At 43.0% G+C, this 26,795-nt stretch overlaps 1 protein-coding gene across 1 annotated transcript in view; it reads left to right on the top strand.

The window, feature by feature from the left end:
* Positions 1–26,795, top strand: part of LOC122810606 (SAP domain containing ribonucleoprotein) — a 1,802,793-nt gene that overhangs the window by 1,245,006 nt on the left and 530,992 nt on the right. Inside the window, exon 12 of the mRNA XM_044082182.1 lies at positions 17,631–17,699. Coding sequence (XP_043938117.1) covers positions 17,631–17,699 — 69 coding nt within the window. The remainder of the gene's footprint in view (positions 1–17,630; positions 17,700–26,795) is intronic.

Genomic DNA, 26,795 nt, shown 5'->3' on the forward strand with positions numbered 1-26,795 from the left:
AAAGGCTATCTCCAAGCAGACTGTTTCAAAGTGGATAGGTCACTGCATTTGTTTCTGCTACTCACAGCATGGCAAACCAGTGCCTAAGAGCATTAGTGCCCAAGAGCATTAGGCCACATTCAACCAGAGCTGCAGCCACTTCTGCAGCCTTTCTCAGGGGAGTACCAACCAAAGACATTTTAGAGGCTGCCACTTGGAGTTCAGTGCATACCTTTACAAAACATTACAATCTGCCTCTTTACTCTAAATCCAGGGCAGGCTTTGCCACTGCAGTTCTGCAGGGCCTCATAGCCGCTCCTAATGCTATTTAGCTCCAGCTCCCCAACCATAGCTTTGGGACTCAACCTAAATGTAATGACTGCAGCAGTGAAACATGAAGAACATAGTACAGTTGTGTACACGTACCATAAATGTAGATGTTCGAGTGTAATTCACTATTGCAGTCCTGGTTACCTACCCGCCATCCCCCTTATTTTTGCTAGAACTTATCTTTACTTCTCTAATCTATACAACCTAAGTGGTGTATTTGCTTATAGATGAAGGTAAAGGTTATTTCTGGTGCATGTATGTTTTATTTACATAAATTTAGCCTACCCTTTTGGGGGCACCTGACATCTGGGGCAAGAAAAACTGAATAAAATGGCGTTGGCTGCATCTTTTATATACCCCTGACGACCTGAGGTCAGGGAAGAGGCGACAGCAACCGACGCAGGACCCAAGACTTCAGAATTCAGGCCGACTGAGGGCAACCTGCCAGCAGGATAACCCAAATGTAATGACTGCAACAGTGAATACACTCGAACATCTACATTTATGGTAAGTGTACCCAACTGTACTTTTTATTGCCTGTATTTGTTTCTCTGGCTGTTTTTGTGCCCTTGTCTGGCTGTTTGGGTATCCCGTTCGTTTTCCTTTCCCCACGGGCTAGGCCCGTTTAAGTTAGAGGACCTAGTTCTCCCCATTGTTTCTGTGTGGTCTTTGGTTTGGTGCTCCATTCTGTTAGCATTTAGTGTTGTGTCTGGCTAGTGGTACTTTCCTGCCTTTGTTTCCCCGGGCTAGGCCCGTTCAAGTTAGAGGACCTAGTCCTCCCTGTTGTTTTCCCACCGGTTTCTTGGCTGTTTGCGTTAGAGGCTCTGTTTCTTGTTATTTGGGTCTAGTGCATGTATGTATTAATTTGTTCCTTTCAGCATGTTCAAGGATCCTAAGGAGCACAGGCCTTCGGGCTTTAAAAAGTGTGTTGATTGCAGCAATAAAATGTCTTTAACTGATGGGGCACTCTATGTGTGTATTGCTTGGGGGCTATTCACCTCCGAGTCCTGCTTGTTTCATCATTCCTTCAGTCCCCGTGTGCTACAGGAGAGGAAGAACAAGCTCATTTTGAAAGGACTGCTTAAACACTCCTTCGAGGAAGACTTGGCTAAGTCTTCCAGAGCATTATCCTCTTCGGCTAAAAAGGACAAAAAGACTTCCAAGAAGCGTTCTCCGGCTCCATCTCTTTCTTCTGAGCCACCAGAGAAAGTTGCTAAAACAGCTTCTCTTTCTTCGGTCCCATTGCCCTCGGTGCCGAAAGAAGGTAGTCCCTTGACTAAGTCTGTATCGGCTCCCAGCCATTTGGAGCCAGTCACGGATATTTTGGCTCTGAGCCGGTCTCCAGTTTTTTGACCGGGTTCTCCTTCATGCAAGTCCCTTTCTGTAGGGAGATCCAGATCTCCTACTTTATCTTCCAGGACCCCTTCCAATGAAGACGTTGATAGGGCGATGAAGAAACTGCTTCAGTCATCGATGTTGGCCAAATTGTGTTTGGCTCCGACCCAGTCGGCTCCGGAGCTTATGGCCTCTTCATCCTTTGTTGTTCCTCCTCCAAGCCTTTCTCGGCCTTCGGAGCCAGAGTTGTTGGTGCCGTCGGGTGCCGATAGGCCTGTTCCAGTAACCTTGCCTGACCTCTTGGTTCCGATTTTCCGCTCAGACTCAGTCTGCTCCGTTCACGGAGTCGAGGGTTCACTGTTCTCCAGTCGGACCCGAGGGGGAAGTCTCGGATCGATCTTCATTGGATGTCCTTCATGGATGCATCTGCAGTCATAACAACTGGGTTGTCCTGTCGTCAGGCAGCCCTTCAGTCGGCCGGATTCCAAAGTCCGGGTCCGGCTTCGGCTGATGTCGCACTTCACCCGACGTCATCTCTGTTGGTCTTCGGGTATAAAGGCATCAGCCGACGCCATTTTCCTTAGTCTTTCTTGCCGTGGCCAAGCAGAAGCTGTTCGCAAGTGCCGGTCGGTCGGATCCAGAGATTACTTCTACCGAATACTACTTCGAAGACTTCTAAAGCTAAGTACCCCGTTGGGGACTCTTTCTTGCCTCAGCCGATGTCAGAAAAAGTTAATAATTGTTTAACCTGTGGGAAACAAATACCTCATAAAGATTTCCACTCTTATTGTCTGCCTTGTTTAGGCCCAGCCCACGACGTAGCAGCCTGTTCGGCCTGTGCTTCTTTCAACCGACGAACGCTTTAGGCGTCGGTCGGAGTTTGCAGAACAGTTTTTCGGTTCTGATTTTACGTACATTATGCCGTCGGATCCTCCGACTACCCAATCTGCCAAAAAACGCAAAGATAAAGACCGACACTCGCGGTCCGCGGTTTCGGCGAAACCATGGTTAAGCAAACGCGAGTGTCTCGGTTTCGGCGAAACCGAAAACTGATCAAAGTACAGCTGAATCTATCTCTACAACTGAGGCCCCTGCTACCACTCTTGAATCGGCCTCAGAAATTTTATCCACTACGGTGGTTGCCACTGACTTATCAGACACCATTCCCTTGGATGTCTCTACCCCAGCACGTGGTGCTGCTAGGCCTCCAGCAGCCATGTCCATTAAGGCCTTCGCTAGGGCTAAAGCAGCCAAGATTACTAAAACAGTGCCTGTTAAACCCCCTCCAACCAGGCCCTCTTCTAGTTCTCAAATGCTTACTCTGGCAGAAGATTTAATTTCATTAATTAGAGGATCTCAATCTCACCCAGACAGGGCCTCTCAGCCCCAGAGAAGAGACCTAGGGCAGAGCCCCTGAGCCAGTGTCCTCTGATGATTCTGCCGATGAATCAGACATAACTGACCAGCCAGAGGCTCCTTTCTCCAATTTTGAAGATTCTGATGCTGAAGAATCCATTCCAGCTGCTTCCCCACCAGAAGAATTCTCCTTTGGGGAAACCTTACATGCCATGCGAGAGCAGTTCCAATGGCAGCAACAGGATTTTTCAGACTCCAGAAAAGACTTAGGACTTTTCTGCACCTTCCACAGCACAGGCCCTTAGCTATACCTCCTGTTCTCTCTGTGGTGGATGATGCTTTCAATGATGTCTGCTCCGCTCCAGATTCTTTAACCCCAGCCCCTGCCAAGCCAGACAGATTTTACAGGGTGCCAGATACTCATCACCACCTTTACAAGGCCCCACTTGCAGACCCGAAACTATATCCCAGGGTCCCAAGGCAGTAGCGCGACCATAGCTAAAACCCTATTCCTTCAGAAAGGGAAGCAAGGTCATTAGACAGATGGGGTAAAAGGTCTACACTTCAGCTACTCTCTCAGCTAGAGCTTTAAACTGTCAGTTTCACATGATACAATACCAAGAGTTTATGCTTGATCAGTTAACTAAAAAACTAACCACTGATGAATCTCTTGATAAGAAATATGTATTAGAAATGGTAAATAACATACAACAGGTTAGTAACCATTCCTTAAAATGTGGCTATGATGCACTGGAGGCTTCATTTAGATCAGCCATGACTGGCACAGTGATAAGAAGGCATGCATGGCTAAAGGAGCAAGCTTTACCGGATCATGTTAAAGCTAAGTTGCTAGATGCTCCTATGGATAAGACAAGTTTGTTTGGTACATCTGCCCAGCAGGTTATGAAGAAAATGGAAGAAAAGGCAAAATCTGTTCAAACGGTTAAAGATTTCTTGCAGGTTCAACCCCCAAGGTTTAGCAGGAACTGGCCTGCCAAAATTGGTCCTTTCCTGACTCCACAAGATCTCAAAGGGGCAGGAATAGACGTTCCAGAGGCAGAAACCAATCCAGAGGAGGTGCCTACAGAGGACGACAGTGGCAAGGTAACAACAGAGGCACAGACACAACCACTGCCACTACATCAACACAACCACAGTGACTTAACCCTAAATCCGCCTACCAGGGAACAAACAGCAGCTCCTCTAGGCGGAAAGTTAACCTTATTTTCAAAGAACTGGCACTATATAACAAAAGACAAGTGGATTTTACAAACCATAGATCAAGGTTACCGGTTCCACTTCCACACTTTACCAGTCAAGAGGAATGCCAAATCTACCTCCAAATCAAAAAACAGAGGCTCTACAACCGATAATGGAGTTAGCAAACATGAGAGCTGTGGAAAGAGTGCCAACAGCAGAGCAAGGAAAGGGGTTCTACTCCAGACTATTCCTAGTTCCAAGAAAGGAAAAAAGTTGGAGACCAATTCTCGACCTGTCCACCTTAAATACATACATCATTGTCCCAAAATTCAAAATGCTGACCCTACAGCAACTTCTTCCCATGCTGGGCAAGGAGTGTTGGCTGGTAACTCTAGATCTCAAGGAGGCATACCTGCACGTCCCCATTCGACCAATCTGCAGAAGATACCTCAGATTTCTTGCAGGATCAGAGCACTATCAATTCTCAGCATTGCCCTTTGGCTTATCTACTGCCCAGAGTATTCACAAAATGCCTGGCATCAGTAATCGCCATTGCAGACTACAGGGAATTCAAATTTACCCATACCTGGACGACTGCCTGCTACAAGGGACAACAAAAGCAAGCTGACAACAGATTTACAAAGGGTCATTTACTTGCTACAAGCACTGGGATACACAGTCAATTTACAAAGTCAAGGCTGATACCATCCCAAACAAGGACTTTCTTGGGCGAATTGGACACAGTAAAACAAATGGCATTCCTAACTACAGAAAAACAAAAGAACTCCCTCTTTACTTCTTGGCACTAACAAAACTGAACAAGTTAACAGCAAGAAAAGTACTGCAGGCCTTGGGCTTCATGGCATCATGCATAATCTTGGTCCCATTTGCCAGACTACATATGAGAAACTACAGTGGTACCTAAAGAATTTATGGTCCCAACACAGACACAGCCTGGAAACAGAAATCCCACTAATTCCATGCTTAAAACAGGAGTTCCTATGGTGGGCTCAGGCATGCCAGTCAAACCCAGGCCTACCCTTTCGCAGATGTCAAGCAAGCCAGACCATCACAACAGACGCCTCAGACCTAGGATGGGGGGGCCCACATGCTGGACAAATGCGTGCAAGGATTGTGGACACAGGATCAACTTCACCTGCACATCAACCTAAAAGAAATGCTGGCAGTAAAACTGGCAATCCAAAAGTTCAGACCATTTCTCAAAGAGGGCCAGTTGATGATAAGGACAGACAACACCACAGTCATGTGGTACATCAACAAACAGGGAGGCACTCATTCATACCCCCTATGCAGAATGACCTTGGAGCTGTGGACCCTGGCACTCAGCTACAACATCCAGTTACAGGCAATATTTGTACCGGGAAAAGAAAATACTCTAGCAGACATATTAAGCAGAACCACATCGGATGCCCACGAATGGAAGCTGCACCCGGACATCTTCAAGACCATCTCAAAGAAATGGGGATTGCCTCAGATAGAGCTATTCGCATCACCTCTCAATCACCAGCTCAAAAAATTCTGCACAAGGACATTCCACCCACTAGCATGGAAAGTGGATTCGCTCTCCTTCAGCTGGAAAGGCCTAACAGCATATGCATTCCCACCTCTCCCCTTGATACACAAAGTACTACTAAAAATCAAGGAAGAACGTCCAAGGATAATCCTGATAGCTCCAAACTGGCCAAGACAACACTGGTACCCACTGCTGAGGAGCATGTCTCGGAACAATATGTGGCCAATACCCCTGATGCCTTTGATGTTAACTCAAAACAACTACAGCATCATACATCCAAACCTAAAAACGTTGCAACTGACTGCATGGAACATCACATAGCAGCAGCTAATCCAGAACTTTCCCAAAGAGTTAAAGACATTATTCTTGAAGCACGCAGACCTTCAACAAGAAGGAACTATGCTGGAAAATGGAAAAGGTTTGTCATTTGGAGTACTGAAAGAGGAAAAGATGTGTCAAACATAGATATGCCTAACATTCTGGAGTATCTGGCGAACTTCTTCATTCAGGCCTGTCCTACTCCTCCATCAAGATACATGCATCAGCTATTTCAGCAGAATACAGCTTTGATCCACCTGTTTTTCGCACCCTTTGCTCAGGCAGTTCCTCAGAGGAATCAAGAATGTAAAACCTCCAAGGAAACCACCATTACCAGCTTGGGACTTAAACTTTGTGCTAGAAAAGTTGACACTATCACCCTTTGAACCAGCAGCAACAGCAGACCTACAACACCTGTCATGGAAAACTGCTTTCCTACTGGCAATTACCTCAGCAAGGAGGGTTTCAGAACTACAGGCCTTAATGGCAGTGCAACCCTTCCTAATCTTCCACCAAGATAGAGTGTCCATGCGGACTAATCCTACATTTATGCCTAAGGTGGTATCCAGAGTGTCTTTAAACCAGGCAATCCACCTACCTACCTTCTTTCCCAACCCACAAAACAGAGGGAAAGAATACTGCATACCTTGGATGTACATAGACAGCTACGCTACTACTTGGACAGAACAAAAGTAGCAGAAAGACTGACCAACTTTTGTAGCCTATGCAACAGGAAGGGAAGGAAAAGCTATTTCCAAACAGGCAATCTCCAAATGGATAGGAAATTGCATACGATTCTGTTACTCCTTCCATGGAAAACCAATTCCACAGAACATAAGACCTCATTCTACAAGGGCAACAGCCACTACCACAGCCTTCTTACGAGGAGTGGCAACCAAAGACATTATTGAGGTGGCTACTTGGACCTCCGTGCATACATTTGCCAAGCATTATAATTTGCCTCTATATTCCAGATCCCGAGCAGGGTTTGCCACTGCTGTACTGCAAGGGATCCTAAACACACCATAATCTACTTTTATCCTCCTCCGCTAGTTGGCTATGGTATTCTACCCAGTTGTTATGACTGCAGATGCATCCATGAAGGACATAGTACAGTTTTGTACCTACCATAAATGTAGATGTCCGAACTGGATAGCATCTGCAGTCAGGATTACCCTCCCTCCTTCCCTCTGTGGTACTCCTAGGGTGTTTACCCTCCTAATAGCTAGCTGGTGGGGGGGAGTCTTTTATGGTGTATTTGTTTGTATATATGTACATACATGCTTATTTTTGTGTTTACCTCTATCTTTTTGGAAACATTGGCATCTATCCAAATTTTAGCCTTCAAGAGGGCTACTGGCATCTGGGGCAAGAAACACTGAGGAAAATGGCGTCGGCTGATGCCTTTATACCCGAAGACCAACAGAGATGACGTCGGGTGAAGTGCGACATCAGCCGAAGCCGGACCCGGACTTTGGAATCCGGCCGACTGAAGGGCTGCCTGACGACAGGACAACCCAGTTGTTATGACTGCAGATGCTATCCAGTTCGGACATCTACATTTATGGTAGGTACAAAACTGTACTTTTCAAGCCTTCCTCTCGGTGCTTCGGCTTGAGTGAGCTTGGACCCGACATCAGCTTCGGACCTCATCTCCTTGGCGCCGAGGGCTACTACTGTTTCATCTTCAGTTAGTCGGCCTTCGGAGCCTGGGGGATCAGCCTTTGAGGTTATGAGGAGTGTGCTGGCCAGTTCGTCTGCTGCATCCTACAGCACCGATACTCTGCCCCCTCCAGCACCGGTGTCATTTTCGGATCATGCTCTATCCATGGGTAGCGGAGACCCTAAGCCTCAGGATTCCCTCCATGAGTGGCCCCAACTTTCTGACGTCTCCCCAGAGTTTTTGCCTGAGGAGCTCTCCAGAAAGAGATTGTGTAAGAGGAAACACCTTGACTTCCCAGATGAGTCTCTCACATCGGATACCGACCTCGAGGAGTCAGAAGAGTCCCCCAAGTAGTCTTCTGAAGATATCTCTTTTTCAGATATCCTGGAGATCTTGAAGTAGAGAGGCGGCTGGCCATCCAAATCCCCATCTGATGAGGAGTCTGTGTTCCTGAAGGCTTTCGGGTCTGAACCCTCCGCCTCTTGGGTTTCTCCCCCTTTTTATGAGCTTTTAGATCTTGTCTGTCGAAAGGTGTGGGAAACTCCTGACACTGTGGAACCGGTCCCAAGGAGACCCAGTAAGTTTTTGTCCACCCCCTCTGACAAGGAGTATCTATCTAAAGGTGTTCCAGTAGATGACATGGTGATGGCAGCGGCCACCAAGAAAGAACTTGCTGAAACTTCATCTACCGTCCATCTGCCTAACAAGGAGTCCCGGACTATGGACAGGTATGAGAAGCATGTGTTTACCTCAGCGGCCTTTACACTGCGGTCACTGAACTACTTGACGCATTTTACGAGGCTCCCGAGAGATCTCTTAAAAGAGCTAGGAGATTCTCTACAGGGTAACATTTCTGTTGCCGTAGCACAGAAGGTCAATGCAAAGATGTCTACCTTAAATTCCCTTACCAACTCCTCCATGAGGCTGATCTCATATGCAGCCGACAGAGCGAGTAGGGCTGCGGGTTCCGGAAAATCTCTTAGGAGACATTCCTGGATGCGCCTGTCCAATTTCGCGGAGGCCTTCAAGTCTACGTTCACCAATGCCCCATTTGATGGTTCATCCTTGTTCGGAACCAAGGTGAAGGACAGTCTCTCAAGGTTTGAGCAGGAAGGAAAAACCCCTGTCTGCCATGGGAGTCTGTTTTTCCATGTCTTCTAGACCTTACCCCAAGGGCCAGAAGGGTGGGAAAATGTGGTTCAGGAAGTCGCAGAGGTTTTTCCAGGGTGCACAAAGTGATTCCCCCTCCGGAGGCAGGGGAGGGGGGGTGGAAATTAAGGCAGATGCTGCCCTAGAGGCAGAGGAACCCTGCGTAATCAGGGGGACCGTGATTCCTTTCGTGGTTCTCCCTACCAGCGCTCCTGAAGAGAGGCCTGACTGCATCTCTGGAGCCGGTCGGGGGTCGCATTTCTTTATACCCAGAAGCCTGGCAAGAAGTCACCCAAGGCGAGTGGGTATTAAAGATAATTTCCAGAGGATGTCCTATCCCCTTCTCTTCTCCTCCCCCGCCATCCAAGAGAATCCCAAACGTTCCACCCAGTCACAGGGATTCCGCAACTTTAGAAATAAAAAAGTTGCTTTCAAAGGGAGCTATCCAGCCTGTCCCACAGACTAAGTAGGATTAGGGACTTACTCCCCATTCTTTTAGGTGCCAAAAAGAACAGGGAGCCTGAGACCCATTTTCGATCTCAGCCGATTGAACCTTCATGTACAAAAGTCCAAGTTCCGCATGGTCACCTTAAGTCAGTACTCCCTCTGTTAGGGAAAGATGTGTGAATGTGCTCCATCGACCTCAAAGATGCTTACTACCATATCAAGATGGACAGGGCATCGAGAAGTCATTTACTCTTCCGGCTAGGAGCCAGTCATTTTCAGTTTGTCGCTCTTCCTTTGGTCTCACCACAGCCCCCAAGGTGTTCACCAAATGCATGGCAGTGGTAACGGCTCACTTGAGACGTCAGGGATTCCAAGTGTTTCCATACCTGGATGACTGGCTCCTTTCTGCCACCACCAGGCATCTACTGTTACAGACCAGGGACGCCACCATTACACTGTGCCAACGGTTAGGAATTACTCCAAATTGGAAAAAACTGCCTTGTTGCCCTTGCAGCATGTCACTTTTATCGGCGCTGAACTAGATACGGTGCTCATGTGGGCCTTTTTACCAGAAGAGAGACTTCAGGCTCTACAACAGCAGGTCTACGCCTTACTATCATTGAGGAAAGTCAGGGCAAAAGTGGTCCTCAAGTTATTAGGGACCATGGCTGCCAAGATCATGCTAGTTCCCCTTGCCAGACTACACATGAGGGTTCTTCAGTGGCTGCTTTTCACCCAATGGACACTGCAGCATCTCCCACTCTCCCATTTTATTCTGATTACAGACACGTGCAAGTGGGATCTATGCTGGTGGCTTCAGGCCAGCAATCTCAACGTGGGCAAGCCCTTTGTCCCATCTTCTCCAGTTGCCACCGTGACCATGGATTCCACCCAGATCGGGTGGGGGGGCATTATCTTGGCAGGACTGTCCAAGGCGCATGGCAGGATCACGAGACCCATTTGCATATCAGTGTCCTGGAGATGAGAGAAGTGCTATTAGCGCTGCAAGCACTTCAGAGCTCTCTCCCTCTAGGGACAATTGCAATCCACTCAACATGTCGTTGGTGTGGTACCTGAACAAACAGGGAGGAACCAAATCATACCCCCCTTTGCAGAGAGGCACTTTGAGTTTGGCAGTGGGCAGTGTCTTCCCAACGCTTTCTAGTTGCAACGCATATACCGGGGAAGTCCAACGTGATTGCCGACAGGCTGAGCAGAGCTGTCCTAATGCCTCACGCGTGGTCCCTGAACAATTATGTTGCGGAAGAGATATTCCACAGATGGGGTCCGCCTTGCTGTGATCTATTTGCCAGCCCCCTCAGTGCCAAATGCAGCAACTACTTAACCTGTATCTCCCCGGAGGGGGAGACACCCAGGGATGCTCTGGCTCACGATTGGCCCTCCGGTCTTCTCTACGCCTTTCCACCGTTACCTCTGATATCAAAGGTCATTCAGAAAGCACAGTCTTTGGGGAGCAAAATGATCCTCATTGTCCCACATTGGCCTCGTCAGATTTGGTTTCCCTTCCTTCAACCCTATATAATGGACAAGCCCTGGATTCTGGGCCCCGTTCAAAATCTGCTGACTCGTATGTCAGGACAGTTCCATCCCTGCATCCAGACCCTCAGGTGGACAGCTTGGCTGCTCCAGTTCCATCCTTAGTCAGGCTTCATGATTTTTCCCCGGAAGTGGTCCATATTCTGTCATCTTCCCACAAGCCCTTTACCAGGAAGATTTATTCCAGTAAGTGGAAGAAATTTTCTATTTGGGCCCGTGAGAGAGAGATTGATCCTTATACAGCACCTATTTTGGCAATATTGGAATTTCTTTCTCAACTGTTTAGTCAGGGTTCAGCTGCGGCTAGCATTAAAGTGCAATTGGCGGCAATTTCTACTTTTCATGTTGCTAATGAGCCCAACCTTATGGCTCATAGGCTTTGTAGGGCTTTTATGAGAGGGACATTGTTACTCTGACCTCCAGTCTTTGATCAATTGATGCCATGAGACTTCAATTTTGTACTACAGAAGCTCACCTCAACTCCCTTTGAAGCCCGCAGCTACGTGTGACATTAAATTCTTGTCATGGAAGACCGTATTCTTGGTAGCCATAACTTCAGCTAGGTGGGTCTCTGAACCCCAAGCATTATTGATTAGGCCACCTTATTTGGTGTTAAACAAAGATAGGGTCTCCTTAAGAACCAACCCTTCTTTTGTTCCAAAGGTTGTCTCTGTTGTCAGTATCAACCAATCCATTGAGTTGCCTGTGTTTTTTCCTGAATTCTCCAACAAGGCAGAATTTAAGTTTCATCAGCTGGATGTTCAGACAATTGCGTTTCTATTTACATAGGACGAAAGATTTCAGGAAATCAGATCAAATGTTTGTCTCATTTTCAGACACTAGACTTGGGGTTCCAGTTTCTAAGGTAACTTGTCTCACTGGATCTCCGATTGCATTTAATTTATTTATGCTTCCAGTGGCAAAGAATTACCCTGTAAAGTGAAGGCTCATTCTAGACTGTCTGTGGCTACCTCAACTGTGTTTCATGCTAGGATGTCTATGGATGATATTTGTGCTGCAGCAACATGGGGTTCGCCTCATACCTTTATTAGTCACTACAAATAAGATATGGTCTGTAGAAACAGATCTTCCTTTGGTTCCACGGTGCTCAAGAGTATTTTTCACTGAGCCACCCAAGATCAAGATGCTAGGGATGCTGTCCCACGGGTAAGAATGAAGGTGAGATTGGACTACATAACATCAAGAAGTTATGTACTCACCATAATGTTCGATGTATGTAGTCCATCTTGCCTTACATTTTTACTAACCCTCCCGCCTTCCCCCAACTGGACGACCTGGAGGTATTGTCTCTAGGTGTCAGTAATCCTTTCTGTTGGTGTGGTTGTTCTTCTCAGTGTGTATGTGTGTGAGCTTGTAGCAAACAAGACCTCGGGAATAGACCTGTTGCACGATGGGATACCTCTTAGCCATGAGCCAATTGAAGACTTTGAGCTAGAGTATGGCAGAGTCGGAGCCGAGGTTCGGCTCTGAACCCACGGGTAAGAATATAAGGCGAGATGGACTACATCGAACGTTATGGTGAGTACATAACTTCTTGTTTTGTAAAACAGAATTGGAAACGGTCACACATCTTGTTGCTGGTTGTGATGTACTGTTGACAGAAAGACTGTGTAGTGAATGACATAATAATATGGCAAGACTATTGCACTGGGGATTATGCAAACATAATATTGAAGTAGCCGAAAAACATTGGAAACATGAGCCACAAAGCATTATATAAAATTATGAAGTTTATATCACTTGGGATCACCCATTACCAACACTTCAAAAATAGATGTGTGAAAACCAGATATAGTAGTGCGTGAAAAGAATACAAAAGTAGCATTGATCATTGAAATTGCTACACCCAGTGACTACAGTGTCTTGGGTACAGAGAAAGAGTGAGTCATAAAATACCAGGATTTGCAGACAGAAAAGAGGTCAATGTGGAAGGATACCCAGACAGTTTCAGTAGTAGTAGGAGCAACGGGGTCTTATAAAAAAAAGAATTTACAATCGTACTTGGATATGTTACTAATTACATGCAACTCTGTATGAATTGCAGAAGGAGTCAGTACTGGGCACATTGCGGGTGATGCGAAGATCACTTCTGGCTAACATCAAAGATTGAAATAGTATTCATTTCATGAACTTTAATCATACTTTGACTTAGGAAAGGGGTCTATTCATGTCATGGTATTAAAAACCCAGAAGATATAGAGAAATAAAGAGACATTATTGCCTGTTACTAAAATGTGTATGCATTTGTATACATGGACAGATACTGAAGGCAGTGTTCACATCAGTATCCTGGAGATGAGGGCATTTCTTTTTGTACTGCAGGCACTTCAAAACTTTCTTCCCTGAAGAATGGTTTCTGTAGATTCGGACAATATGTCAGTGTCAAGGTATTACTCCCTTTGCAGAAAAGCCTTGAGAGTGGCAGTGGGTGTTTGCTTTGTATCACTTTATGGTAGAAACATACATTACAGGGAAAGTCAGCTGTTTAACATGGGGCTACTTCTCATCTTTCCCACACTTACACTATGTACCAATATCCTGTAGAAAAAACTCATTATTCAAGTTGGTCATCCTTCATTGTGACCCATTCTGGCCCTGGCAAATTTGGTTCCCCCTGCTGAGGTCTAACTTATTGAAGCAGCCATGGCTTCTGGGTCCTCAAGTGGATCTTTTGTCTCATCTGTCCAGCCAATCTCATCAAATTAAATGTATGGGTTCTCCAGTTCCATTGGTGGCCAAAGATCCTGCCCTATTCCATTGTGCGATTCAGATTCTGTCAGCATCTTAAAAATAATTCATGTGCAAAGTCTGCCGAAGTAAGTGGAAGCATTTCTGTTTATAGGCCAATCATCTACCCATATCACATCTGTATTTCAGTTCCTGTGTATTTTGCTCTATGCTAGGTCTAGTTATTCCACTGTTAATGTTCAGTTGGTATCCATTTCCAACTTCCACACTGGATTGCAGTCTTTTATAGCAGCCCACGACCTTTGCAAAGCCCTTTTTAAAAGGAGTTTTCCATTTATGTCCTCATATCAAGCTTTTTGCTCCTACTTGGCATGTCAACTTTGTTCTTGAAGGCTTAACTCTAGCCCTCCTCCCCCTAAGCCAGTGTTTGCAGATCTCAAATACCATTCATGTGTAAGACATTGTTTTTAGTAGCCATTATATCAGGTAAATAACCACCAGAATTCCAAGCCCTTTCTTATTTCCCTCTATATTTGGTTTTCCACAAGGATAAAGTGTCACTAAGAACCAATCCTTCCATCATTCCTAATATAGCATCTGAGATTAATCTAACTCATTTTCATGTACTAGCATTCTTTCCTAAGCACATCACCAAAGGAGAGTATTTTCTGTACAAGATAACACTGTTCAGGTTGTTACAGATTGTATATTCCTTGCATATTCGAGTTTCCCTTCCAAGACAAAATCTCATTCCACCAGATCATTACCTTTTCTACATCTTTCTTCAGAAATGTCTTCATAGATGAAATTTGTGTTGCAGAAAAGTTGTTTGTGTTGCATATCTTTTCCAAACACTGCAAGCTGGTTGTAATCTCAAGATTCAGAATCATTTCCTGATTCCACAAAAATGATCCTTTTTCCTGCCCAATTGACAATTTGACACATACTTCCAAAAAAAAAAAAAGTTGTTGCACCATTCCAGAGTGACCTGGAAGACTACTGTATGGGTTAAACAATGTAGCTTCTATTTTTTTTTTAAGATTTAACCTTGGATCCTTAAGCAGCTGAAAGGAACAAAAGCATAACTGTGCTGCAGTCACACATACTACCACCCAATTTACTTTTCCACTCTACTTGCAGTGTTGCTTATCATCATGGAAGATCATCACAAAAAACGGGCACAATAGATCTGTTTATGGCATACATTGAGGAGATTATTATTTATGATGTCACACATACATATATACATGTGTGAGATGGATTTATTTCGGTATTTGGATGACTGTTGGTTGGTGTGGAACTGATGAACAATATCTCATGGAATTTCTTGAATATTTGAATAACAACATGGGGATTGAATTTAAATTGACCTATCACAAATCTAGGATAGTATTTCTTGATGTAGAAATTACTAGGAACCAGGATCATACTTTATCCTCCAGTATGTTTAGGAAATTCCCTGAATTTAATTCTATACTACATGCTACCAGCTTCCACCCACAACATGTCATCCATAATATACCGAAATCTCAGTTTCTTAGAGCCAGAAGAATCTGCTCTAGCCACCAATCCTTCACTGATGCCCAAGATGATTTGACTTGTAGATTCATTAAGAGGGGTTATCGTCCAGGCTCGATACATGTTGCCAAAAAATTTGTGTCCAGTTTAAATAGGGATGACTTATTAACATATAAGGACAAGAATAATGGCCAACAGTCACAATCTTCGTCTGGGAACCACAAATGGACGTAATACACAAGGCTTTAAAGATATCATACAGAGACATTGGAACATTCTTAAAGCTGATTTAAAACTCTGCTCTATGTTGCCAGAACATTGCTCTTTTTCATTCAAAGGGGACAAACCATTGGTTCAAAATTGAGTCACTATAAGAGAGTGGGGTAGATTTTTGAACCAACTCAGCGGTCTATTTTGGAAAACCCATTGCTGGAAGTATTCCTTGTGGTCATTGTTCATTTTGTATCCGTGTCACGTACCCTTGAATTCACCAGTAAAAATACCTCACAAGTTTTTGATATAAGGTTTTGGGCTAATTGCAACACTGAGTGGGTCATCTATTTGGTGACCTGCGTCTGTTCTGCTTTTTATGTAGGAAAGACTTCTCGAGCTTTCCTAAGAATTGTGAGCATCTGAGTGATATCAAAAAGAAACGTACCAGTAATGCTTTATATAAACATTGTTTGCAACATGCATCTGCTTCATATAAATTTGTGGTTATTGATTGTATCAGAGGGAAATGTAATGACAAACAGTTTTGGCAGGAATTACTTAGCTCCAAGGAGAAAAAATGGATCATTAAACTTGGAGCTCTGTTTGCACCTGGTCTTAATGACCAATTGTGAATTCTGTGTTTGGATTGGACTATGGGTGGGACCAATCCATATATTTATCTGTGCACTGTGTTAATCTGCTTTTTCATTTTTTATTTCACTGAAGAAGGCTCATATGAGCCGAAACCGGTTTGAATTTTGTATTTAACATTGTGGGAATTTATTCCTTTTTTGTGTAAAGTTTTTTTGCTATTAATACTTAATAATAGCAGCATTCCAGTAGGGGAGGTTTTTCTTCCCTCTGGTCAATAAATATTTTTCTATATGGTTATTACCAACATTTGCTGGCTTTCTTGTTGACTAAGGTTTTTAATCTATCAGGATAAAAAAATTTTAAAGTTTGTATTTTTCCTGTTTGTGTTTTCATCAGTGGTCCGCATTCAAACCTTTTAAGGGTTTTCACAGAGTAATCATTGGCTAATGTTATTTACAGTATTTACTTACTCCAGAATTTCTTCAAGAAGTTTTTCAAACTAAATCTTTTAACTGCATTGTTCTTTCCCATCAGAAGACCCAGTCTGGTAGAAAATGCTGCTGTAAGGGACCATTCCACCAGGATAGTAGCTTTTTTTTCTAGTGATCGCTTCAAGAATGTTTGCACTGTGGATACTGTTATGGTCACTTGGTCATGAATTTATACCTTCATCAAGCACAACTGCTTATACTATAACTCAGGAGTTAAGCATACTTTGGCATTTCAGTGTTGCCTGATTTGGGATTTTTACTTTTTGGCCCCCCTCTTGGTCCAACCTTCCACAAGGATTTTATGATATAGTATTGTTTGGGGTCCTTTCCCACGGTCCATCCACTGAGGAAGGCTCCTTGTAATACAGCAAATATATATTCACCATATCATTTGATGTATAAGGATCTGTAGTTTCCTCCCAGTGTCTCCTTTGTGATAGGAAATGTGTGGCTGATCTTTAAAAATAGGCCCAGAATGAATTTACATTTGTTAGCTAGTTTAATTGAACATAATTTCAACTGCCAGCTTTTTTTTTAAGGGGAGGCAGCCTTGGCATTATGAGAGATTCGCTCCATCTAAATTTAAATATGCCAACTTTGCAGTTACACGCTCTTTGAAAAAGAGTACTCTGGCAAATAGTCTTCTTGTCTCTTCAGTTTCATTTTGCACCTGTTTGACAAATGCCTGTTTGTAGACCCATTTTATCAAAGTATTTCATTTCATAGCCTGGCACTATGATGGACAGAAACTTGTCAGATCATCCCACCAGCTGACTGCACAATGTGGTTGGATGACCATGCATCATGTAGCTATGCCCAGAGATCCGTGTAAGTTGGGAAAGTCTATGTTTATATGTCCTTAAATGTTTTTGTTTCAGATTGTGCTTGCTCATTGGATGGCAGGGATCCGATGGGCATAGGGACAAGGTGTGCTGACCTGGTCTGGTGGGTAATTTGATGGTGTGCAGTAGCAGGAGACAAACTTATCTTTGCACCTGAGAGCTGAAGGGAGAAAAAAACATGTCCAAGCTGTGAATTGCAGGAGAAAAAATAGGAACATCAGCAGTCAACCCACCGCAGTGAAGTTCCTCACAGATTAGCTGATACAGTTGAGTAAATATCTGTTAATTCTGTCTACTTCGTATCAGAAGGTTTGTGTTTGATTTTCAGTGTAATGCTGTTGCAAGGCTGTTTTCCCATTTATAATGTATGTGCATAATTGGATCTCCCTTATCAGGTACCTCTGACAAAGTTACAGGAAAGAGCACTAAGATTTGGGTCAAATGCATCAACCATCTCAGAAAAGGTAAGCATTCACTGGCAAGCAAGAAGTCCTATCAGCGTTGTCTTGTTGAGTTCATTGCAACCTTTTAATGTGCATTTCATTTTAACAGTCTGTTACTGGACTTAATCCCTTCAACTGGGCTTTGTCCATGTCTCTGTTGCAGCTTCTCTCTTTGGAGAAATAAGTTGCTGTCTTAGTCATGCTTTTGAGTCCAGCAGTTGGCTAAGGCAAGTAACTGCTTAAAATGCTGTTACCTTTTGATGTCTATGTTGTGTAAACTAAAACTCTGTGATACTTAACTTTGGTAGTTAAGGTTGTGTGCTGCTAATGGACTTCATCTTGAGCCCTGGATTTATTTCCTTCAACCTCCAAATGTAAAATATGCAGCTCACTCTGAAAAGATGCTCTTTTGTGTTGTAGGCTTTGCCAGTTTAAAATGGGTGCAGTAAAAAAAAAGGTAATATTTCAAATAAAACTGTTTGAAACAAAATTCAAGAGAGCAATTTATTTCAAAACTTATATATTCAAGAACAAGGGCCCATAAGCTGAATACAGATGGAGGATGGCTCACAAGTGTATTTTTTTATATAGAGGGTTTTGGAAATACACAGACACAAAATAACCACTGTTGGTGGATGAAGGGGGATAGACAGAAGTTTTCTTAAGAATGAATCTGGTTCAGCTGTCCTTGTGTGCCAGCAGATTATTTTTGTTTTGTTGTTGCCATTGTAATTGCATTAGTTTACTGCATTATGTTTCTTTATATGCTCGTGGCCCATGTTCAACATTGTACTTAGTTCAAAGTCCAGCCCACGGACACTATGACTGTGGCCGTAGGTAAGAGGTTTATAGGTTTGGTTGTGAAGTTTATGCCCCACTGGTCTTCACGAAACTTAGAAGCTATATTGTGGGGTGATATTTGTACTGCTAGCATGCATCAAGATTATTTTTGAAGGAAGTTGACTGACTTTGTAATTTATAGGGGAATTTATTCCATAATTTGGGAAGATGGTATGCAATGTACTTGTCTTTTGTAATGTTAGGTTTTTTGATCTAGTGTTAGCTCTCCTAGGAGATGTGCTCCAGGCAAAGACTTTAAGTAGAGGGTAGGGTTTACCTTATAATTCCTGTTGAAGTTCCATTGAAGTTACTTGTAAGAAATGAGCAATAATGACAGCTCTTTATTCTGAATAGTTCAGGTTTTTCAGCCCTGTGACCTTACTAATAAGGAATTATTGTACTATTTCAAGTTTTCTTTTCTTTGTCTTGAAGAAGGCATATAATACAATGTTGCATTCACTGATGGCTCATTTAATTGAGGTATAAAGTGGTACCCTGCTCTCCTTAGAGTTGGATGAGCCATGAAATTTGCTTTCCTGATGTAAGTAGCTGCATACTTATCTATTTACTGTTGTTAAACAGTCTTCATTGATTGTATTGTTTTAGTTAGCTAATTATTCATAATGTAGTCATCAATTTTGCCAAGCTTTGTGATGCTACATTTATTGACATTACTGCGTCACATTAGGTATGTATTTGTGGGAAATGTTCTGGAGGACTTCAGCATTTTTTATTTAGCAAATTGCTTTCACCTTTGCAGTCACTGGCATATTTAGTTGTCCACTGGGCATTTCCCGATTTATCTGACAATAATCCAAAAGTATTTATCCCTCAGTACAGAGACCTGTGAAACACCACTGCTAATTTCGTTGGGTGGATATCCTTTGGCTTTTAAAATGTTTTACCTATTAAAGCACATGTAGACTTGTCCAGCTCGTTCATTTAAAGGGTTAAAGCGGTGACTGCAGCTCATGCGACCAGAGTTTGAGCAGTGACTGAAGTGTTTGATGGAGCTGGCAGGGAAGGATGGGCATGCCGGTCATTTTTGGTAGGGGAGGTGGTTTCCAGCTGGCTTGCTGATGTCCCAGGGTAAAGCCAATGCCTTGCCCATTTCAGCAAGCAGAGTACAGGAAGAACTTGGGCTGTGATGATAGCCCTTGCAGCCACAAGCAAAGGAGTGCATATTTGTAGGGATGAGACATGCACACAGTTCCTGCAGTGACACAGGTGCTTGTGTCACTACCAGCAGTGGGTTTAGGGCCATAGCACATGTTGCCTCAGTTGCAAGATACTGGGAAGGGTGAAAATAACCCTCATGGTTGCCTGTATGACTACTTCTGTTTGACTGGTTTTCATCTCTGTATGGTATTTGGGCATACGTCCTTCATACGGGGATGGGTGGAGGGACAAACGGGCTGAGTTTGTAGAAGGGAGGGCTTGATTGACTGTCATGGAGGCAAAAAGACCTTGAAAAAATGCATATGGGCTGAAATTAAATGCATTGAATTTTTTTTATTTTTGGGGGGAGCAATTGTGTTGCATGCCTTAGCAAGGTCAAGATCAGCAGCGTGCTCTATCAGACCTTTGTCAAAGGCCACTATTAGTTCTTTAAGGAAAGCCACAGTATTACAAAAGCAAGATGTCTTAAAGTACTGTTCCATATTAAATAGTATTACGTCTCCTGTGTCATTTTGGATTAGTTCCATAATGACAGTCTCCATGTTTTTATGATTGTGGAATGGCTGTTGATTGGGTCTGATGTGACTTTCCACCCCCTCACACACACACACATGCCTTATATGAATAGGCAACACTGCAGGCTGTCAACATAAATCCATGGACAGATCTGCATGCTAATGTAATTCCTTATTGTGAAATTCGAACACGTGTAAAAATTCTGTGCAGTCTATTATGGACTGAATAATTGTTTTGTTTATTGGTAGTATATCCACAATTTTTTTTCTCTGTAATTAAGGAATGCCTTATTGCTTTCACAGTTTAAGTACATGCCCAATTTGCATTTGCCTCTGTATCATTTGAGATGGAGCAAGTAATGACAGTACTTCACTTTTATAACTAGGTTGGTATTTAAAAACAGATTAGTACCTATTCATTTTCTTTTCTTAATTTTGTGATTCCACCAAGTGTTTCTCTGTTGCATTTACCTGTATATTTGTCTTACTAGTATGTACTCAAAAATGCTGATTATAATATTAATGAAGTAGGTGATTGTATCCTGAGAGGCTTACTTTGATCATTCTGTTTGGTGTTAAGTGTGTCATGTACTGTGTATCGTTGTTTCCATTAATACGGTCTAGAATGCATGATTTGTTTGACTGCCTCTGATTTTACATTTCAGTTAGATTAACATCCTATTCTGTGTTCATTTCAGAGAGTGTAACCATTGCCATGTTGTAGTAAAATCCTAGGTTTGTCAATATGATGTTTGACACTCCTAGTTGAGTTTTGTGGTTTGTACCATATTCTTTTGATAATCAGGCAAACTTTAATTGCATGTTAAATTCATTCTGTCAGTGTTTGAGTAGTTAAAATTTGTCTTAAAGATTTATGTTCACTTGATTTTTACCTTGTAGAGTTTAATGAAATAATCCTTATTCTTAGTAGGGGACAGGGGCTGCCTGCGGTGTGTTCCTATATTATATTAAACACATTTATTTACTGCTGTTTGAATAGTTTTCTTTGTTTTGAGCTGAAATATTGAGCTACATCTATTTCATCAGGTCTACAGCACTGAAAGGAGTTAATTTGCAGTTAGTGAGGTACATTTTGGATCTTGAAACCATGTTTAAGTAATGATGCATACGTTAACGTCTGTTAGTCAGAATAAAAAGCTGTGAGGGCCTGAGCAGTCAGCTATAGAAAGAACCACTGTCTCTCTGTTGTTGTCACCTGTTGTTGTATTGGTGTGTGTTCATAAGATGCAGCACAGATGACATCTGTGTACTTGCTTGCTGCATAAATATTATATATGCCCATATCTAGGTTTAAGAAATATAACCACCATTACAAGCGATATTTGATCTTAAGGCAGATTTACAGATTAACAGTCTTGTATGAGATTGTGTAAGTCATTGCAGTATCACTACCTTCATTAGGAGACAGGAATATCCCTGTATTTCATTGTTACATGGAAGCTTTCTGCAGGAAGAAGTCATTAATGCTATACGTAGCACCTTCAGTTTGCATTGTAAGTGTATTGTATAAAATGCAACATTATTGTGCATTACTTTAAATTACACTGTTTGATTGCAGAGGGAGGCAATAAGACTATCTAGCCTACTGTTTTAACTGTCTTATCCATCTCCCCATCCTTACCTTTCCTCTTACACTTCTACCTGTCACCTGTCTCATGTACTCTTGAATGCCTTTGTGCATTACCACATATTCCAGTAGTCCTTCCATAGGCATACAACCCTCTAAGAAAAGTACTTCAGGTGTTAGAGACTAATTAGTGCCTGCAGTCTGTTTCTTGTGTACATTTTATTCAGAATGACCCCTTTACATCAGCCTGACATGGTTTTATGCAGTAATATCATGTCCCCCTCTTCTCCTGCTCTCATGTATGATGAGCTGTAGCTCCTCTGGGCATATATCTTCCTCCCTGTGTCATGGATTTCTGGTATTTTTCCACTGGATTAATTTTAATGCCTTTAGAACCGCAGTCAGTACTCTGTGTGAGATCTGACAAAGGACCTCTCCAGCAGAAACATTAGCTGTTTGTTTTGGAAATCTGTAATCCTGCGAATACACCCCTGAACTTTGTTTGCTGGTGTCACTGCCCCCTCACTCTGCTTTTCATGATCCAGTCTAGGAGTGGTCAGTACCCCAGATCTTTTTCCTACTTTGTTGCCACCAGTTCTACCCCCTAAGCTGGTACTTCACTCCATGGCGGTTGTGGCATGTATGCAGTACTTCGCATTTGTGTGACTTCTAGCTGCCGGCTTTCTTCTGACTTGTTCAGCCTTTGCTAAACCTTTGCTTAACTCTTCCTTCTGTCCTCTACTGCTGTACCTGCATTTGCATCAGCAAAGAAGGTGGCCCTGTTATGTCTTCCCATAGATATGTCTGAGATAAATACACTGGAGAGTACTGGGCTCAGGAAAGTCATCCCAGCAGTACTCCACTACTTAATTTCCTAATTCCTGTCATTGTTCCTCTCATCACAACCTGTTTTCTGCTAACATTCAGCTGTGCATATATCCATTTCTTTAACTCCTCTAGTTTTCCTATTACATCTGATAGTACTTCCTTGTCAAATTGGCCTGTGAGCCTGACATAAAACTGGATCAGGTTTGACTGGCAGTTTCTTCTGGCCTTTAATTCATGTGGGTGTAATTTGCATGTGATAGTCTTTTTTTTCTCTGCCCAGTATTACTATCTCCATACTTGCCTCTTCCCTTTTGGTTTGGAACTTAATGGAGTTTCTCATGTTGTGGGGCATCTTTTAAGATGCACTGCTGAAAAAGAAAGAAACAGAAGTGTCAGTGCAAAATATCATGTTAGAAGTTTATTGGATTTAATTTAATTTGCAAATGTATATGCTGTGAGTATTAGCAAAAGTATATCTGCAGCCTTGGAAAATGCTTTGTATTTGGTGCCATGTGTTGTAGCCTCTTGCTTTTGCCTTTTATATTAGTAACTGGAGTGAGTAGCTTTTGGCCTTCTAGTGTCCTTTTGACAGTGTTTTTATCACTGTCATATGCTCTTCGTTGTGATCACTGCTGCAGTAGCCTAAGCTGTGTATGGGTTATATCCTATATAGATGTAACAGATGGCTAGCTTCCAAAACTTCAGGGCACCTTCCACACTCCCAAGCTGTTAATCACCTCAAGTTAAGCTGACCAAAAAGACAAGTTTGGGCGCCAGGCCATTCAGAGCTTTTCTGCTGCTGGGAAGAGCGCTGCTCTGTGGGCCTCTGAGGATTGACTGTCTGCTGAATTTATTCCATGCTGGGCAGATATATTCCCTATGGAGAAAATAGCATCCACATTATTTTTAAGTTTAAAGATAGTTTTTGCAAAACAATTAATTTAAAATTTGAAAAAATACTTTTCTTGTTTGTCTCATGACTTTTATGTACATTTAAATGGATGTGCACTTTTTACTTTTGTGGTAAGTAGTTAAAACTTGTTTAAAACTCCTTTTTCTGTGACAAAACTGTATTTATTTATTTTACTTTCAGGGGCTGGTAAAAATGTGTGTTACTGTTTTTTTGTGGGGAAAGTGACTGTTTTGCTGCTTTCTTTTACTATTGCTGCTAAGCTTCCCTGGGAAATTAGCACCTTTTTCAGCTTGACCATGGAACAACTGGTCCCTCGGCTGGACCTTCTACCTGCCACAAAAAAAAGTTAACTAAGCAGCCTTTGTCAGCAAAGCAGGTGAATGACTCTGCTGCGTCTGAAGCTGGTTCCTCAGATTATTCATTATTTTCTTTGTATCTGTCGTTGTCCATACAGTTACCATGGACCTGGGGTTAGCCATATCATTTGTCTATTTGGAGGGGAAGTCCCTCAGTGGGCATTAGAGAGCCACTCTTGTTGGTCATTGGAGAAGGGGCAGGAAGTGTGCCCCTGCTTAGCCAAAATGTGCCCTTCCCTGAGGAAACTATTTCTAGCAGTGCTAGGTCTGTTTTTCTTAACTTTCCAGTCAGAAAGACATAAAACTAAACATTTAATTTATTATTTTTCCTATGGACAAGAATCATATGTTGGGCTTGGCTTAGGGTCTTGTGCAGGTTGTTGATCCTTCTTATAAGGTGGTTTCTGGTAAATGAAAAGGGGATTTTTCTTTCCCTGAATAGGATCAAGATTGGGAATCTGTAGGAGAGTGTGAAATGACAGATGGGTTTTTTTCTCCTTAGGTTCTGATTTATATTCTGAGGAGAGTATGGTATCTGAATCTCCTTGTGAGAGATTCACTTTCTCTGACTGCTTCTAGGATGAGCCAGTGATCAGCTTATTGATCACTGCTGCAGTAGCCTTAGCTACATGTGTTATGTCCTGCCAAGGATAAGACAGCCAGCTTCCAAACCTTCAGGGCAGCTTCCTTGTGCCCAAACTGTCAAACAGCTTGAGCTAATACAAGTTTGGGTGCAAAGCCTTTTCAGACTTTACTGCCACTCGCCGGTTTGGCTTTTGAGGATCGATGTTCGGTTTACACTTTCCTTTTCTGAGCAGATAAATTCCATTTAGGGAAATAATCTAACATTTTCTTAATGTTTTGTTCCTTTCCTCTTTAGGAAATTTATTTTACAGCTAGAAGTGATTTGTTTTAACGGACTGTCTCAAGACTGTAATGCATTTTTAAAAGGAGCATTTGTTTTTTCCAGTCACTTTAAAGTATTGCAAAGTAACTAAAAATACATTTTTCCTGTGGAGAAATTGTTTTTCATTCATGGGGATGGCATAGTGTTTTAAAGTGCTTTTTTCCCATTTTTTTTCAGAATAGCTTTTGTGGACTAGTAATGTTTACTGGCACTATTTTTGACTTGACCATTGAACAGACACAGTTTGTCTTTTTCCAGCCATAGAGAAGAAAGTAAGCAAAACTGCCTTTGTGTCCACAGCACATTAATAGTTTGCCTCAGCCACAGGTGGGTGACTCGACGGTGGTCATTTGTTGTACCTCAGCCAATTATCTTTTACCTTAGGTCCTTCAGTTATAGCACCTACAGACACTATGGACCAGGGATGTTCATCGTGTTTCACTGTTGCAGTCATGACTGTAGGGTTCTCCCCTGCCGGCAGACAGTCCTCAGTCGGCCAGAATTCCAAAGTCTGGGTCCGGCGTCGGCTGCTCAGCCATGCTCCCTGACGTCAGAGCACCAGGAGTACAAAGCTGACAGCCGACGCCATGTTCTCCAGTCTTTCTTGCTGTGCGGTGATAGCAGTTCGCAAGTGCCGGTCGGCTGACTCCTGACAATTTTTTCTAAACTTACTCAAAGCTAAGTACCCCGTTGGGGAAACTTTTTTCTTGCTCCAGTCCGATGTCAGAAAAAGTTAATAATTGTATTTCATGTGGGAAGCAAATACCTCAAGGATTTTCATTCTTACTGTATTCCTTGCTTAGGCCCTGACCACGACGTAGCTAGTTGTCGGTTTTGTGCTAGATTTAATCAGCGTACGATTAAACAAAGGTACGATTTTGCATTTCATTACTTCGGTAGGCGTTTCAATTACAAAATGTCGGACACGGTTCCGGCTACCGGAGTTCACAAACGACGCAAGGATAAAGACAGGCCTCCGAGGTCCAAATCAGACAAAATTGTACAAGCAGAGCCAGCTTCAGGTTCAGCCGTCGTCAGTGAGGCGCTTTTGCAGCTCCTGTCGTCAGCCATTTTGGAACCGATGGCCGAAATGGACTCCCACGAGGAGCCAACTATGCCTTTGAATATTTCAGTTGCAGGACCTTCGGACAATGCTCCTTCGGATGGGTCTGGAGCCGCTGTGCGGGTACCGGCTTCTGAAGGGGTTTTCAGGCCTACTCAGCTTATAATAAAGGCAAAGCCAAAGACGAGGGCAAAGACTCCTTCCAAATCAAAGACTACAGCCCAGGCCTCTTCTGATCTGGTACCCAAGTCTCAGAAACAGTTACTTAAGATGGCTGAGGACTTACTTACTATGATTAGGGGTTCACATCCCCCTCCAGATAAAAGGCCAAGGCAGGAAGTGTATTATGGCTCCTCTGATCAGGCTTCTGTTTCTTCAGTTTCTTCTTTTGACCAGGAATATTCTTTCCCTCCTTATGAGGATTCTGATGCTGAAGAATCCATTCTTTCAGCTTCTCCCCCTGAGGATTTCTCTTTTGGGGAAACTTTACATGAAATGAGGGAACATTTTCACTGGTAAGGACAGGAGTACTCGGAATCTAAGAAAAGACTTGGGGATTTTCTTCTTCTTCCCCAACTTAGACCCCTGGCTATCCCTCCTATTTTGGATATTGTGGATGATGCTTTTTCGGAGGCTAACTTAACTCCTGACTCTCTTCCTGCAGCTCCTGTTAAGCCAGACAGATATTATAGGGTTCCTGATTCCCACCAGTTTTTATACAAGAACCCTACTGCTGACCCTGAAACCATTTCTCAAGGTCCTAAGGCCGCTTCTGCTAAAAGCCCCATTCCCACTGAGAAGGATTCCAGATCTTTAGAAAGATGGGGCAAAAAAGTGTACACTTCTGCTACTTTATCTATTAGGGCTTTAAACTGTCAATTTCATATGCTGAAATACCAGCAATTTCTTCTGTCTGTTTTGAAACGAA

This window comes from Protopterus annectens, chromosome 9.part0 (genome assembly GCF_019279795.1).
Source record: "Protopterus annectens isolate FY-2018-M chromosome 9.part0, PAN1.0, whole genome shotgun sequence".
Classification (NCBI taxonomy): domain Eukaryota; kingdom Metazoa; phylum Chordata; order Ceratodontiformes; family Protopteridae; genus Protopterus; species Protopterus annectens.